The sequence below is a fragment of the Candida albicans genome, chromosome 2, assembly GCF_000182965.3.
Source record: "Candida albicans SC5314 chromosome 2, complete sequence".
Lineage (NCBI taxonomy): Eukaryota > Fungi > Ascomycota > Pichiomycetes > Serinales > Debaryomycetaceae > Candida > Candida albicans.
The window spans coordinates 954,472-971,034 of record NC_032090.1 but is presented as its reverse complement, the minus strand read 5'-3'; the positions used below and the strand labels follow the sequence as shown (position 1 = coordinate 971,034).

Sequence of the window (16,563 nt, the reverse complement as noted above, 5' to 3'; positions counted from 1 at the left end):
TATAGACAGATTAAATTCATAATTGGATATATGAATAAATAGAGACTTACTATAGTTTCATTTGAGATTAGTATCTACAGCTTTTGTTGATTGCCTACAACTATTATTCAAAAAACTCTTAAATTAATCAGTCAATATAGAAAATAAATATCATTCAAGTGTACATTAATTAATTGATAATATATATACAATATAAGAATGTTGTTATTATAGTGATAATAATTATCCTAATGATAACAACTTTGTCCTAAAAATGGGGTTTTTATTTTTATTTATTAATTAAATAAGTAAGTAGAATTCTGTCGAATAAGTCATACAAATACATCACATTGACATAAAATGTGCATATCTCAACGCAACTTTGCCAAAGACACACCTAATCTTTGTTAGACCACCTAAAGCCTATAATATGGAAGCTTAACAAATCCAATATATGGAATGAAACAAGCAGGATACAATTGGTATAATGAAAAACAAAAAGAAGAAGAAGAAAAAGAAGAAGGTTTAAACTTTATGATTTTTTTTTTTTTTCTGTGGGTGGAGTTGTTAGTTTCGACAAACTAAATCTCACACACATTTTCCAGTTTTTGTAATTTCTTACACGCCACCTCACCACCGCCACCATCACCACTATCACCGCCCTTACCCACACATTACATGTAATGGTTATATATAAACTCTTCTATATATATCTATATCTATATCTATCTTCCAATAAGTCTATAATTGAATTTGATTAGATTAGAGAAGATAGTATTAGTTTGAAATTAAAGAAATTTCTATAACTTTATTTTGCTGACGCCTACAAGTATTAAAAGAATAACAAATATGTCAATATAAATAAATAACCCTATATGTACATTAATCAATAATATATACAATATAAGAATGTTGTTATTATAGTGATAATAATCCTAATGATAACAACTTTGTCCTAAAAATGGGGTATTTAAATTATTAAATTAATAAGTAAGTAAGTAAGTAAGTAAGTAAGTAAGTGATTAAGTATGAAAGCATAAAATAATATTAGCTTCTTAGGAAGTGTACATCAAATGGACGTCAAAACAGCATTTCTAAATGGAGAATCCTGGACAACAATGTATGCAAACTAAAAAAGACTTTATATGGATTAAAACAAGCATCAATTAAATGGAACCAAATAATAATAATAGTGACTGAAAATCTTCTTTCCAAAAGAAAGAAAATCAGGAGGTTAGAAAAAGAATTTATGTGATTTGTAATTCAACTTTTTAATATTTTTTTAACATTTGGGTGTATGATTTTCTGTACAATTTTACACGACCCTCCTCCCTAATTGATTGGTACCATTTAAGGAGTGGGTTGGAGAGGTAGAGGGAGAGGGAGAGGAAAATTTGTATTATTAATTACTATACTATTATGTAGTTTATATAATCTTCTGAATGGTTTTTAAAAAGAGATCAACCTATATAAAGAAGAATGTTGGACATTAGTAAAAATAAAACTAATAAATAAACTAATTATTGAATGTGAATCTCTTGTTTTTATAATTGCTACTAATTCTTAGAGATTGAAGTATTCCTAGGTTTTATTAATTAGATATTACGACGGATAATATGTCTTGCTCTAACTTTCTATAGATTCGAAGCTAATTATCAGTGTATAATAATTGTAAGTAATAAAAGTATGAATAGTTATCCTAAGAGAAGTAGTAATATATAATAGAGAATAATAAAATAGCAATGATAAAGGATTTGTTGAACTCTCTGAATTGAATTCTAAAGGACTGCACATAAAATATTGTAGATCCTGTTTTACAACAAGATAAACACAATTGTCTCCCGCACGTACGCACGCCCCTTTCTCCACCACCACATTTTTTCTTCTTGTTCAATTTCCAATTTACTATAAATATCTTGCGATTCCCATCACCACCTCCTTCTCAAACAATACAAATACAAAAAAAAAGCAAGCGTTCGAAGAAGTCCAACTTGAAAGAAAGCGTTACTTATATCTAGTGCAGATTATAGCTCGTTTGGGTTGATGTATGACATGAGTTCTTTGAAATTGGGATCGGGTTTATGAATTAACATGACAAAGATTTATGTCTTGAGTCATCACCCCTCCCTTTTGTTTAATATTATTAACAAACAAACAGGGTTTATTAACATTACCCACACATTCAAACATATATGAAAAATGATTAATATATGATTATAGCGAATCAATTCTTTAGAAATTGATTATTGAATTATTATCTTATCAACAAAAAGATGTTTTATAAATATAAATATATAAATATATAAATGAATTGATTATATCGTTATTATTATTACCCAAACTGAACATGTTCTCAATTATCATTCTGGGAAAATTAAAGAGGAAATATTGTCTTAATTCCAATTGATTTAAATCAACTGATAAAAAATTGATCCCCCTCCCCCCCTAACACTTGTTAACATTGATTAATTGATGTTGTTGCAAATTTATACGAATTTTGATAATGGAAGTGATATATAACCCCTTCTTTTTTGGGGTTATTGTTTTTACAAACTGAGAAATATAGGGTACTATGATAGAAAGTATAACAACATTGAACGAAAACAATAAGATTTATCTATCTATTGATTACAAATTTCTTTCTTTTGTTTTTATTTTGTTTAACTTATTTATTTATAGATATATCAATAATACAAACATATATATAATAACATTATACTACTCCTTCTCAATCTCCACCCCCCCCCCTCTTATTACCTTATGGTGCCCAAATTTTAAAAGTTTGAGGAGTTTTTAATGATAATGGTTTAAAACTATCATCTTGTAATTCAACATCAATAGTTGTGCTACCACCAGTTGTTGTTGAATTTATTTTACTACCACCATCATTGACATCATCACCAGTAGTACTATTATTACTAGCAGTGTTATTGGTGTTATCACCATTTTTAATTTGCTCTAATGCACGTCTTGTAGGTTTATATAATAATGATTTAGCCTCATTCAATAATCCATTAATATTTGTTGAATCACGAACTCCACCACCACTACCAGTGGCAGTGTTATTGTTATTGTTATTTGATTCAATTAATTTAATTGCTTCTTCTAATTTTTTTATTACACCAATAGTTGATTTTGTTAATGAAATTCGATCAATAAATAATTCTTCTTGTTGTTTTAACATATTTTGTCGTTCACGTTCATAAATTTTTTCCAATTCTTCAACTTTATCAAGTTTAGTTTCAATTTTTGAAATTTCATGATTAACTATACTTGAACCAATTTTATGCATTTCTCGTTCTTCATAATTTGAAAATAAATGACTCCGACCACCAATTATACCAAAAGTTGTAGCAATAGCATCTTTCCCACTTGATTGTCTTTCAACATTACCACCATTACCACCATTGGTGTTATTATTACCATTGTATACTTCTTGAACTTTGTTTTCAATACTTTCATCCATTGCTTTTTTAGCAGCTTCACTAGCAGCTTTAGCAACATTACTATCAACTAATTTAGTCATAAATGTTAAATTTGCTAAAACAGGATTATCAATTGAACTAATAGGATAATTAGATGCATATTTTAATAATTTAATATTAGTTTCATCTTCATCATTTATAGGATTAAATTTATCTTCTAATGGTAATTTTAAAAATTCAAGTATACATTGTTCAGGAGTTTTATTCCCTCCAACTTGATGAGCAATCTTATACCAATCATTTTTAAATGTTTTAACTGCACTAATTAAAGCATCTTTTTCTGTTTTGGTCCAGCCATCTTCTTGGTGTTTCTTCTTTAATGGTGGTTGACTCCCTTCTATTTCTACTTTTTCTTCTTCTTCTAATCCATGTTTCTTACCTTTATTCCCATTTTGTTTTTGTTGCTGTGGTGGTGGTTGTTGTGGTGGTGGTGGTTGTTTTTCTTGTTTAACTTCTCCTGAGTTAGAATTAGAACTTTCATTCATCAATTGTTGTAATTTTTTCACATCAACTCTTTCAACAGGTATACGTGAAGTATCAAAGGGGAAAAGACCTCTTGGTGTATCAAATTTAACATGATAATCTCCAGTATAAGGTAAATCCATTGATTGTCCATTAGGCATTTTTTCAAGGGCATAACCTGGTTTAAATTGAGGTCTAACTTGATAATTTATTAGTCCCCATTTATTTAAAAATCTATGCACTCTCATTAATGTCCCAACATCACCAACTAAATTACGACGACATGAAGTTAAAGTTAAAAATTCATTAGGATTTAATCGGTAGGAATTTATCATGAAATTTCGATAATTAACATATAATTTAGGTGATTTAGATGGATGAATTGAATCAAAAAATTCTGGTAATGATTCTTTTTCAATTTTATGGATTTTTTTCATATTAAACCAACTAGCATATGATGGTATAACTATTAAATGTGTTTGTTTATATTGAGGTTTTTCCTTTGGTGGTTCTTCTGGTTCATCTTCATCTTCCTCTTCTTGGTCATCTTCTTCATCTTCTTCATCTTCCTCCTTTTCTTTTGATTCTGGTTCTACTTCTTTTTGTTGTTGGTCCATATCAACATCTTTATCAGTTGTATTTGTTTTTACTTCTGAACTAGCAATACTAGTATTTTGGTTTGAAGACAAAGGTTCAGTCGCTGAAGCACCAACAACCGAAGTTGTAGTTGGTTGTGATTCATTTGGGTTTTCTCCTGTACTTTCTTCTTTAATTTCAGATTCTTTTTGATCACTTGTAGATTCAACATTTGATTTCACTTCAGATAATTCAGAATTTTTTTTCTGTTCTTCTTCTTCTTCTTCTTCTGGTTTTCCTTCTTGTTGATTAGATTCTGATTCTACATCTTTTGAATAATCTAGATCATCAATTTCCATATTAAAATCGTCACCATTTATTAAAGCAGATGTGTCAAAATCATCATTAGATTTATCAGGGTCATTATTAGAATTATAATTTTCATCAAATGATGGGTCATCTTCTTGAATATGTTTCAATTCTTCATCTTCACCCAATTCTTGTTTAGATTCTTCCTTTTCATATTCTTCAGTATTGGTGTTTTGTGTATTTGTTGTGAAAGCAATTGATGTTTCTTGAGGAATATCTACATCCATTTTATCTTGATTGTCATCAGCATCAACGTTGGTTGGTTCCTGTTTTTCAGATTCAGAGGCAGCATCGATTGCATCTGGTGCATCTGGTATATCAAATTGCATATCATTATCACTATTACTGTCTTGTTTACTGTTATCATTGGAATTGGTATTGTCTTGATGTTCGTTTGACTCAACTTTATTCTCAGACTCAGCATCATCATCATCTTGTTGTTGCTGTTCATTATTTTTATCTTCAGTTGGGTTTGTTTGTGTTTCTTCGGCCGATTCTTCGGTTGACTCTTCAGTTGATGCTTCTGATAAATTACCACCTTCTTCATTATCATTTGCAGCATCATTGTTGTCTGAAGATTGTTTTGCTTCAGTATCACCATCTTCATCTTCTTTTTCTTCCTTTTGTTCATCTTCATCTTCATTGTCTTCTGCTTCATTAACATCTCCTTCCTCATCGTCTTGATGTTCTATTGATGATTCTGGTTGTTGTTGTTGTTCAGGTTCCTCAGGTATTGATGAAGTAGTATCAAGAGGGGTTTCCTCTGGAGGTGAAGCACTCATATTGTCGAAACAGTAAAATCTATTAATGTATGTATATATATATATGAAAGTAAGGATAAATGATTAAAAAAAATTGGTTGCAAACTTAAAAAATAAAATATAATGAAATAAAAATAAAATAAACCTCCTGTGGTTGTTCTAATTGTTGCTGTTACTGTGTTTTGAGTTTGTTGTTGTTGTTGTTGTTGTTTTAAAGGGGAAGGTTGTTTTTTTTTCTTCTTGCTTAATTTTTTTTTCGTTCGTTCGTTCATTTTAATTTTTTGTTTGTCGTTTGTTGTTGTCGTTCACACTCCCCCCCACTCCCACTCCCACTCTCTCCAAATTGATAAGTTTGAACAGTTGTACACGCACATGACATTAGTTAAGCTTTCACTTATTAGTGGTATGGCAATATGTTAAACTCTTGTCTAAGCTTCAGTCTAGACAAGTATGTCTAGTCTTTTGAGTAATTAGAACGTCTTTTTCTTTGTTGATATTAATCTCTAACTCATGATTTTCATTATTCTTATTATCCACATATATTATCTTATAATAATTAAGGTAAAACAAAACACCAATAAATGTAAGGAATTTAATAGGGAAACTGAACAGAGTAAAAGAAAAAAAAAAAAAAACAGAGAACTAACTAATTTTCTAAAAAAATATTTGGCAAAGGTCAAATTCTTCTTTATATATATATATAGTAGTAGTAGTAGTATACTTGTAGACAAAGAGTAAAAGGGCAAAATGGTAAAAATTAGGGCAAATGAATTTGAATATATTCAAAGAAAGAAAAAGGGGGAAAAAAAAAAAATTATGAAATGAATTTTAATAATTTATTTTTTGTTTTACAGTTTTTGGAATTTTCTTTTCCAATTATCCCAAATTATTTAATGGCTTTTCGTTATATATTTATCTCTATGTTATATCCCTTTTATTCACTTCTCTGGTAATTATATATATATATATATATATATATTAATTTATTGAATTTGTAGTAGTTTGACAGTTGGGAAGTACGTTAATCATATGTGTAATATAAATAGAGGAAATATTCAACTAACTAACCATCAACCAAACAAGAACTGAAAAGAAATTATCAAATGACACAAAAACCATTAATCCATATTAAACCAAAAACCAACAAGAAAGGACAATCACAAAATATTAAATCATGCAGAATTATGAATATCAGTCAATAGGAATAAGAGAATGGGAAAGAAAAGGAAAAAGGAAAAAGAAAAAGTAGATGGGAAATTTTAACTGCAACCTGTTTCTTGCTGTATAATTAGTATACTAATTAATTAATACTTGATGTTGATGTTGTTGTTGTCGCTGGTTGCCGTCTGCTGTTTGCTGTCTAGTGTCTACTGCCTGCTATCTACTGTCTGCTCTTTTTTTTTTGTCTATGTAAAATATCTAATGGCAATATACTTTAGTTTTTCTCCTCTATTTAAACTAAACTGCATGACATCTATTTCAATCGGTTGTTGTTGTACTTATGCTTGTTCTTGTTGTTGTGTAATTGTGGTATGTCATGCATTTAGAGAAACAAGTTACATTATGCCCACTAGTTGTCACCAAGAAATTAGATGAAGCGATATATTAGCCCAAGATTAGAAAGCTTGTCCTAGGTATTACTTTTTCTCGTATGATATTCTCTACTACAAATGAAAATTGCCTAACCAATAAAAATGATAATTATTCTCCGTATATCGTAGTTGGAAATTAAATCAGAATGAAAATTCCACCAAACCAGAACCAGGAAAAAATAAAAGAAGAGAAAGAGGAAAATTACATTATACCATCAAACAGGCGATTAAAGTTAACCTGACACAATAATAGAATAACTAAACTTGAATGCGTGGGTAACACTCTTTACAATTCAATTGTTCACCTTGAATGAAAATCTCTTGGATGATAAATAAATATATCAAATATCGTTTACAAATTAACAATAAACTTACAAATTGGACTAATTGATACACTTTTCATTGTTTGAATGGAGATATTATACTACTCGTCTCCAGAAAAATTAACTAAGTATGTATGTATGTTGTTGGTCAAACTTCCTTGATGTTGTAGACTGTGAAATTGAAAAAGCCTTGTTAATATGTTCTTTCTGAAACAATCATGAAACAACTGTATTTGGAAATAACTAACACCACCCAATTAATAAAACAGTAAACAAGATATACATACTTAAATTCAATACTAATCTTAGTTTCCTTAGTTACCTTTTTTTTCTTTGTTTTATTCCGGTTGACTATGTAACAATCTTCAATCAATTTCCTTTTTTTTTTAGTTCTTCGTTCAATAATTATATCCTTACTCTTGACTCAAATATTATACAAATACTTGCCTACATTTGTTCTTCTTCTTATGATCACCAATTCACTTCTTTCTTCTGATCTTACTACATAACTTACGTTGATGACCCTCTTGTGAAGTTTGTGAAAAATTGATTTTTTTTTTCTCTCTCCAAGAAAAATAATGAACTCAAAATCTAAATAATACTGCAATATAAGATATCAAGCATATATGGTAAGATCATACTGAAATTGAAGGGCGAAAATATGGATAATCACATAAATTTCAACACAATCAATCGGAGTTTAAAGATTGCACACACACTAGGAGGAAGAAAATTAATAAGAAAGTTTTGTAGTTTAGTTTATTGGCACTGTCACAGACAGAATAGTAATTCTATATGTTTTCAATTTATTGAATTTAGCTTATAAACCAGAAGCTACATATAGAATAAGTAAGTAAGCTTTCTTTTTGTTTATTAACTTGTTCTGATTTTATTGATTGCTCTTCGACCTGATCATAATCTTTTGGAACAAATAAAAAAAACGACACTGTTTAGCGAAACTTGAATTAATAGTTTTTTCTACTTATTTGGTGCTAGATTTAGAGGATTATATGTGTCCAATCTGTAAACAAGTTGATAACAGTGACTTCGTAATAAACTTCCCCGGACTTAATCTCTATCACAAGTAAGTATAATCACTCTACTAATCTTTTTTTGCAGCAAATTTTTTTTTTTTCTTTCTGGTCAAACGATACTTTAGGGCTATAGCCCTAATCCAGTATTTCATCCTGCATAGATTCTTAGTATCCGGTCTCGCAATACAAGCTATATATAACAGTTTTTTTTTTCTAGTGACATCGCGGCGTTGGCTCCAATTTTGTCGCGCAATGAACTGAGGATATGGACCTATTGTACACGATTTTTCAAGGCCTGGACTGGAAATATGGTCGCACTCATACCAATTTTGTTTAGACTTGCCCCCCCCCCCCCCCCTCCCAGTTCGCAGTTCGCAATTCGCAATTCACAGTTCGCATTTACTATACAATCATTACTTAAGTACACAACAACAATTTCTTCTCTCCCCTTTGAGTTTGAGTTTGGGTGAGAACGAAAAAAAAAAATTCTACTAACAAAATATTTTTCAAAGGAAAAAAAAATTTTTTACAGTTAACTTTTTCTCCATTGAAATCCACATTAAATACAATTCAACAATGGTTCGTTACGCTGCCACTCCTGCTAACCCAGCCAAATCAGCTTCTGCCCGTGGTTCTTACTTGAGAGTTTCATTCAAAAACACCAGAGAAACTGCTCAAGCCATTAATGGATGGAAATTAGAAAAAGCTCAAAAATACTTGGACCAAGTTTTGGATCATCAAAGAGCCATTCCATTTAGAAGATACAATTCATCTATTGGTAGAACTGGTCAAGGTAAAGAATTTGGTGTTACTAAAGCTAGATGGCCTGCTAAATCTGTCAATTTTGTCAAAGATTTATTAAGAAATGCTCAAGCTAATGCTGAAGCTAAAGGTTTGGATTCTAGTAAATTAGTTATTTCTCATATTCAAGTCAATCATGCTCCAAAACAAAGAAGAAGAACTTATAGAGCTCATGGTAGAATTAATGCTTATCAATCTACTCCTTCCCACATTGAATTAACTTTGACTGAAGAAGATGAAATTGTTGAAAAACCAGTTGAACAAAAACAAATCAGATTGAACTCAAGACAAAGAGGTAGATTAGCTTCTCAAAAACGTTTAACTGCTGCTTAAATAAATAAAAAAAAATGGAAACAAATAAGGGAATGAATTAAAGATTGATAGATAGATAAAAGAAATCAAGTCTTGTTCATTCATTCATTCATTCATAAATTCATTTTTTTATTATTTGGAGAGAGAAAAAAGCAAAATGTCCATGTATTGTACGTTGCATGTTTTCTCTAATTCTTTTTGCGGTATGTTCATAATGTATATTATAATAATATAAAATCAAAATATTAAAAAAAGAAAGAAAAGAATTACTTTCTGGGATATCAATTAATAAGATATATGTGTAAATAACAACAAAGTTATTAACTCTTTACAAATATGTATATTTGATGAAATTTAACAAAATGTAAAGAAGTAAGGACATTTTACTTTATATAACATATTTCTATCATAGTAAATACCTTTTAGACTGTCCGATAACACAAGAGTTTAAAACGATATGGGATTAGAGTTTTTAGTTTTACTATTGTTATACTGGAAAATTGCATTCTTTAATCGCTTTTTCATGTAAGCCTGGAAAGCCGATATCACTTGTTTTAGTGAGGTCCCCCTTCCCATCTTCTGGTTGTTGGATAAAGTTTCATATCATCATATCAACTATTAAAAGCCCCAATTGATGCAAATTGTGAGACTGACTTCATTTTCATCTACATTAACTGGTATACTCCGGAAATTTGGCATATTAATTATAATCCAAATCAACGATTAATAAGCCTTAATATAAACCCTGGGTATATATACCCAGATAGAGATTAATTTTTGCTATATCATTTGATAGAGGTTTTCTAATTGTTTCAACAATTGTTTTTGCCCATGTTTTTTTAATAGATAGTAAATTTAAATTACCAATTGATGTGAGTAAAAAAAAATCCTTAAAACTCTCTTCAGATAAACATAATATTCCATAATAACATCTTTCAAGAGTTTCAAAATAAACCATCAACCAAATATATGAAGAACGATAAGTATAAAGATTATGCTTGTTACATACCATTATAAGAAACAAACCTTGTACGTTCCTGCATATAGTCTGACCAATAATAGAATAGAAAATTCAATCTTACAAACCCACCCACCACCAAAGTGAGAGAGAGAGAGAGAAAGAGAGACAACGAAAAAAAATTCAAGGAAAACTAAATATCCCATCTTTCCAAATACAATACTGTCTTATCATTAATAACTAACTATTCAATAATGGCAGGTGCACCACATCCACATACTTATATGGGCTGGTGGGGTAGTTTAGGCTCCCCAAAGCAAAAATATATTACTCAATATACTATTTCTCCATATGCTGCTAAACCATTAAAGGGGGCTGCTTATAATGCTGTTTTCAATACTTTTAGAAGAACCAAGAATCAATTTCTTTATGTTGCCATTCCATTTGTTGTTGTTTGGAGTATTTGGACTAGAGCTAGAGATTATAATGAATACTTGTACACTAAAGAAGGTAGAGAAGAATTGGAAAGAGTTAATGTTTAAGATTTAATGATCATGATCATCAACATTTGGCTACATATACTACTACCATTATTGTTGTTGTACTAAGTTTTCCCTTATTGTTATTAAATATATACATAAAAAAAAAAAAAGAATTAAGTCGATTTGAGACAAATTATGAAATAGACATCAAGCATTATTTTATTTTATTTTATTTTATTATAATAATTATGAATTTATATCTCTATGGACAACTCTCTATTTAGATCTTTTATAAACTTTACCTAAGAAAGCAGTTAAAACATCTTTCTTTAAACCTCTAGATTCATCAATTTGATCAATTTGTTTTCTTAATTTAGCAACAATTGATTCTTCATAATCATGATAAATTTTTTCAATACCCAATTGTTTAAATAAATCTTTACATTTTTGTTCTGATTCATCATCTTTTTTACCATAATTATTATCTAATAATTGACGTTGTTCAGGGGTAGCAATCAATAAAGCTTGATTAATAACCCAAGAACATTTATTATCTTTAATATCAGTACCGATTTTCCCAATTTGTTCTGGAGTACCAAAACAATCCAAATAATCATCTTGAATTTGGAAATATTCTCCCAAGGGAATCAAAATGTCTCTAACTTGTTTTAAATCTTTTTCATCATTAATACCACTCATATACATTGCTAATGCCACGGGTAAATAAAATGAATAATAAGCAGTTTTGAAAATAACAATAAATGAATGTTTTTCCAAAGAAAATTTATCTAAATCAACAATTTCTTCATCAGCAGTAATTAAATCTAATAATTGACCTAATTCAGTTTGGAAAGTGACTTCATGAAATAAATCTAATAAATCAACATAGTAAGGATCTTGACGGAAATGTTTTTTCAACAAGATATAAATGGCCCCTTCTAACATAAATGAATCATTAATAGCAATGTTGTTAACTCCTTCAACTAAATACCAACATGGTTGACCTCTTCTAGTTTTAGATTGATCCATCATATCATCAGCAACTAAAAAATATGCTTGTAATAATTCAATGGCCCAACCTAATAATGCAACTTTTTTATATTCAGTATCATTTAATTTATCACTAGTAGTATTATTCAAAATGGCAAATGTATCAACTACAGATAATCCTCGATTTAATTTACCTCCTGGAGTATTATAATTTAAACTTCTAACAAACCATTCAATGGCTTCTTGAGGCATATTATAAGAAACTAAAATTTGTTTCAATTCTTCAACTAAATCTTCAAAAACATCAAGAAATCTTTCTCTAGCAGCAAGTTTATCAGACATTGTGAAGTGAATGAGTTGGTTTTTGGTAATTGGTAATTGGTTGTGTTGTAAAGAAGGAATGGGTGGTTGTTATTAGGAGTAATTTTTTTTTTTCATGATTTATAAACTTTCCCGAGGGGGGGGGGGGGAAGAGGCAGATCGGGTGAGATCGTGTGTCTGTATCAAATTTATGGTTGGTTGGTTGGCTGGAAAGTTCTTTTAAGCGCATAAACATAAAMAWCATAAACATAAACCCAAAAATTGGACAGCGGCTGATACGCGTAAAGATTATATCAAATTAGATCTTACACCATTGGAAGAAACTATTACCCTCTTTTAAAATATAAAACTTATTGGTTGTCAGTTTCTATGTTAATTATTCAATTACTTCAAAAGGAGAAGAAGGAGGAGAAGAAGAAGAAGGAGGAGGAATCGAATTTTTTGTGTATTTATTTATTTCACCATGTCGCTATTTATACATCAACTCTATTCTTTAATGTCTTCTACTACGTTTACTTTTACCAGGTCTTGAAGTTGATTTACCTTTCATCTTTCTTGTTGAAAATCCACTAATATCAGCTGATGAAGCAGCATCATTTTCTCTTTTACCTCTTTTTTTACCACCAAATCCATATTTAGCATCTTTAGCCAATCTTTTAGAATTTGGTTTTCTTCTTTTATTATCACCACCACTACCACTACCACCATGGCCATATTTCTGGTTATTTTCAGTTGCTTCTTCTAAAGCAATTTGGAAATCATCATCATTACTAATTTCATTAGCACCTCTTTTCTTTTTCAATGATTTAATTTTTTCTAAAGTTTCTTTCTTTTGTTTAGCTCTTTCTTGTAAAGTAGCATGTTGAACTTGTTTACCAAATTTTTTCAATTGTCGTTGTCTTTTAGCTTCTTCTGATGCCTTTTTATTGGCGGCTTCAGTTAATAATTTATTTTTCAATTTATCCATATGTTCATCACTTTTAACCATTTCAGCAAAATAATCCATGGGACGAGAGAATGGAATTTTCAATTTTAATAATGTTTTACGTGATTGTTTAACAGCATCTAAACCTTGCTTATAAAATGCCAATTCTCTTTCGGTATCATCATAAATATCTTTGATTTCTGATTCAGTTTTATCAACACTAGTTATTGATTGATGTTCAATAAATGAATGTTTTGACCAAGGTAATTCAATACGTGCTAATGATTCTCTTAATGCTGCCATATTATTAATGGTTAATTTGGTATGAGGAACTATATCAGCATCGGAATCAACTTCAACATCAGATAATGGAATATCATCTTCTGCTTCATCGTTATTTTCTACTTCGTCATCCTCTTCTTCATCGTCGTCGTCATCATCCTCTTCCTCCTCCTCATCATTGATATCACTTTCACTTTCACTAGCTGCTAATTTTTCCAAATCCAATTCTTCTTCGTCATCATCATCATCTTCTTCTTCTTCTTCCTCGTTATCTTCTGCTTCTTTTTCTTCCTCTTGTTGTTTAGTTTGTAATTTCTTCAATCTTCTTTGTTCCTTTTTAGATAAAACTTCACTTTGATAATCATCATCATCTTTTTTGGTATTTGATTTTTTCGATTTCTTGTTTGATTTCACTTTGGTAGTCACTGGAGCGGCTTCTATGATTTCTTTTTCTTCTTCTACTGTTTTTTCTGTTACTGGGGTTTTCTTGGTTGGTTTTGATTTTGCCTTATCAATAGCATCTATTAATTGATGACTTTTCAATTGTTGTTTCAATATACCTCTAGCCATGGTTAGTTATTTAATTTAGAGTAATGAATGATATATTAATGAGATGGAGGAGGAGGAGGAGAGAAATTTTTATGATTTTTTTTTTTTCCTCTATGAGTGAAAATTATTGCGATGAGGAAAAACTTAACTACTATTTTTTCTTAATAGTGTTTGTTTTTGTTAGGATTTTCCACTTCACTAATGATAAACAAGCCAACTAGATTGCAAAAAAGTAGTCAAATATCTAAATGCTAATTTCATTTTATATATATATATATATATATATTTAATACTAATACAACATAATAATGTCCTTAAATCCCTAACTCTGTGTCTATTTACCACCATTGATTTTTAATCTCGTTTATAATCAATTTGATTAAGAAATCGTTTACCAGAACCATATTTCCACCATCGAGGTAAACAACTATATATATTAGTATCAATGGTTCGATTTATTTTATCTTCTGATTGTCGAGAAACACAAACACATCTTTTAGAAGCCAAAACATCGTCAGCCAGAGGACATGCCAAATACGGTGCATGATAATATCCAATATCTTCAAAATGATGAATTGAATCTTTATCAGCCAATAAACTCAATCCAATGGTATGAACTGGAGCATCCCCCCATCTTTCATAATAAAACCCACCCGTATGATCTAAATATTGGAAAAAAGTTTCATATGATTCATTACGGAAAAAATTCAAATTACCAATTTCAAAATTCGACCAAAAATGACAAAGATTATAATCAGTTGCTGAAGGAATTAAATCCATATAATGATTTAAAGAAATTTCTTTACTTGTTAAAAATTCAATGGCATTATTTGGATGAAGTAATTCTGGATGTTTTTTCATAAATGATTCTACTGTGGGCCAAAGATTAGGAATAGTATTTTCATATTCAGTAATGGCAATAATAAATCCATAAATTTTATTATTAATTCGAAGAAATTCAAATGGATCATATTGAAAATCACACATATATTCAACATTTGGTTCAACTCGAAAATACCAATCATAATTCAATAATTTTTTTTGTTTATAAAAAAACCCAGAATTGAAATGACACATATTACGATAAGATCTAACTCCACCATAAATAACATTAGTTTTAGAATTATCTAAATTTTCTTGTAATTTTGTTTCATTAATAAATATTGGTGGTTGCCAATCTTCAACAGGGATTAATTCATAAAAAGTTTCACCACTTGCCATTAATGTGGTTTTCTCCATAAATTCTTCAGTAAATGGTTCATCATTAAGGAAAACCCAAGGGTATTTATAATCTCGATTGAATCGATCTTCTAATGATCGCATTGATTCTAATGCTCCTTCTAATTCGATATTTCTCACTAACATTACCATCGTGGCATTTTCTTTCCCTATTTGTTTCCTATTCTCTGGTGGATAAATTTTGTCTAAATATTGATTACTAGCTAATTTAGGTTGATCTTTCGCTAGTGGATTATATCGTTGATATGGTGGTTCGCTGAACTTTAACTCAGAAAAATAGTTCAAAACAAAGTAGTAGTAAATAGATAGTATAACACCACTTATAAATGCAATCGAATAGCTAGTCATTGTTGGAGATCTGGGGGGGATGGTAATAGTCCAAAGTGAATGTAATCTGTTAGATGTTAAAAATGAAACATAGAACAACAATAAACAAACAATTAACAGTAGTAGAAAAAAACAAAGGGGGCGAAAAAAAAAAAAAAGAATTAGCTTGTCGATGATTATGTAATATACGTACCGATCTGAGTCCCTAAATGCGAACCAAAATCTCATAGTGACCAAGCACGTGATATGCAACAGTTGCTAGCATATTTCATTAGAACAACACCGATGGTAACTCCAATAAGATTTTAATCGATGTGTTGAATTTGAGTGATTGAAAGTGGTAACAGAGAAGTTCTCCAAAACATGTATAGTAATTTAGAAGTTAGCGTTGAATTTTTAGTTTTTTTGGTACTAAAATTTGTTGCAAAAATTTGATTCAAAAATATATTTATTATTGATTATGACATCTTGTTCTCATGGAATTAAAAATACACAATTACCAATCATAATATATAAACTACGGATATCAGTGATATAGTAATTTGCTTTAAGGCAATAAGTATAATGCCATATGTTTCAGATATGACTCTCTGAATCATTTTCAAAAGAACAAAATGAATTAGACTAACAGCTCGGCAAAAGCCTTTTCCAATCTTACTTCAATCTCCAATCAAAGATAAAAGACTAAAGAGTTAATCGTTAACTGGAAGTCCAGTCTTGCTTAGTTTGTCTTGTGTTGCAAAACCTATACTAACAAAACCAGAGAGGCAAGACTATCCCTATAAAGAGCCCCAAA

At 29.7% G+C, this 16,563-nt stretch overlaps 6 protein-coding genes and 1 non-coding gene across 7 annotated transcripts, besides 1 other annotated feature; 3 read left to right on the top strand and 4 right to left on the bottom strand. All coding sequences in view use genetic code 12, as the record gives it.

Annotated features, from left to right (window-relative positions):
• Positions 1-1,550: 1,550 nt before the first annotated feature.
• Positions 1,551-1,800: a long terminal repeat ((iota-2a) Long terminal repeat (LTR); about 251 bp long, 13 copies per genome).
• Positions 1,801-2,737: 937 nt separating this feature from the next.
• On the bottom strand, positions 2,738-5,653 carry CAALFM_C204620WA (uncharacterized protein; the record flags this gene model as incomplete). The annotated part of the gene is made up of 1 exon (XM_707822.2): positions 2,738-5,653. The coding sequence occupies one exon, from the start codon at positions 5,651-5,653 to the stop codon at positions 2,738-2,740; it is 2,916 nt and encodes a 971-aa protein (XP_712915.2).
• Positions 5,654-7,684: 2,031 nt separating this feature from the next.
• CAALFM_C204610CA lies at positions 7,685-7,816 on the top strand. Its single transcript, XR_002086381.1, has one exon. It is a non-coding gene; the product is annotated as an uncharacterized ncRNA (small nucleolar RNA).
• Positions 7,817-9,157: 1,341 nt separating this feature from the next.
• RPL17B (60S ribosomal protein uL22) lies at positions 9,158-9,715 on the top strand (the record flags this gene model as incomplete). The annotated part of the gene is made up of 1 exon (XM_707823.1): positions 9,158-9,715. The coding sequence occupies one exon, from the start codon at positions 9,158-9,160 to the stop codon at positions 9,713-9,715; it is 558 nt and encodes a 185-aa protein (XP_712916.1).
• Positions 9,716-10,906: 1,191 nt separating this feature from the next.
• On the top strand, positions 10,907-11,194 carry QCR8 (ubiquinol--cytochrome-c reductase subunit 8; the record flags this gene model as incomplete). Its single annotated transcript, XM_019475226.1, has 1 exon — positions 10,907-11,194. The coding sequence occupies one exon, from the start codon at positions 10,907-10,909 to the stop codon at positions 11,192-11,194; it is 288 nt and encodes a 95-aa protein (XP_019330771.1).
• A 216-nt stretch (positions 11,195-11,410) lies between these two features.
• On the bottom strand, positions 11,411-12,466 carry ERG20 (bifunctional (2E,6E)-farnesyl diphosphate synthase/dimethylallyltranstransferase; the record flags this gene model as incomplete). The annotated part of the gene is made up of 1 exon (XM_707824.2): positions 11,411-12,466. The coding sequence occupies one exon, from the start codon at positions 12,464-12,466 to the stop codon at positions 11,411-11,413; it is 1,056 nt and encodes a 351-aa protein (XP_712917.2).
• Positions 12,467-12,938: 472 nt separating this feature from the next.
• On the bottom strand, positions 12,939-14,222 carry CAALFM_C204570WA (uncharacterized protein; the record flags this gene model as incomplete). The annotated part of the gene is made up of 1 exon (XM_707825.2): positions 12,939-14,222. The coding sequence occupies one exon, from the start codon at positions 14,220-14,222 to the stop codon at positions 12,939-12,941; it is 1,284 nt and encodes a 427-aa protein (XP_712918.2).
• Positions 14,223-14,555: 333 nt separating this feature from the next.
• On the bottom strand, positions 14,556-15,995 carry KTR2 (mannosyltransferase; the record flags this gene model as incomplete). The annotated part of the gene is made up of 1 exon (XM_707827.2): positions 14,556-15,995. One exon carries the CDS (start codon positions 15,993-15,995, stop codon positions 14,556-14,558), a length of 1,440 nt encoding a protein of 479 aa, XP_712920.1.
• Between the last annotated feature and the right edge of the window lie 568 nt (positions 15,996-16,563).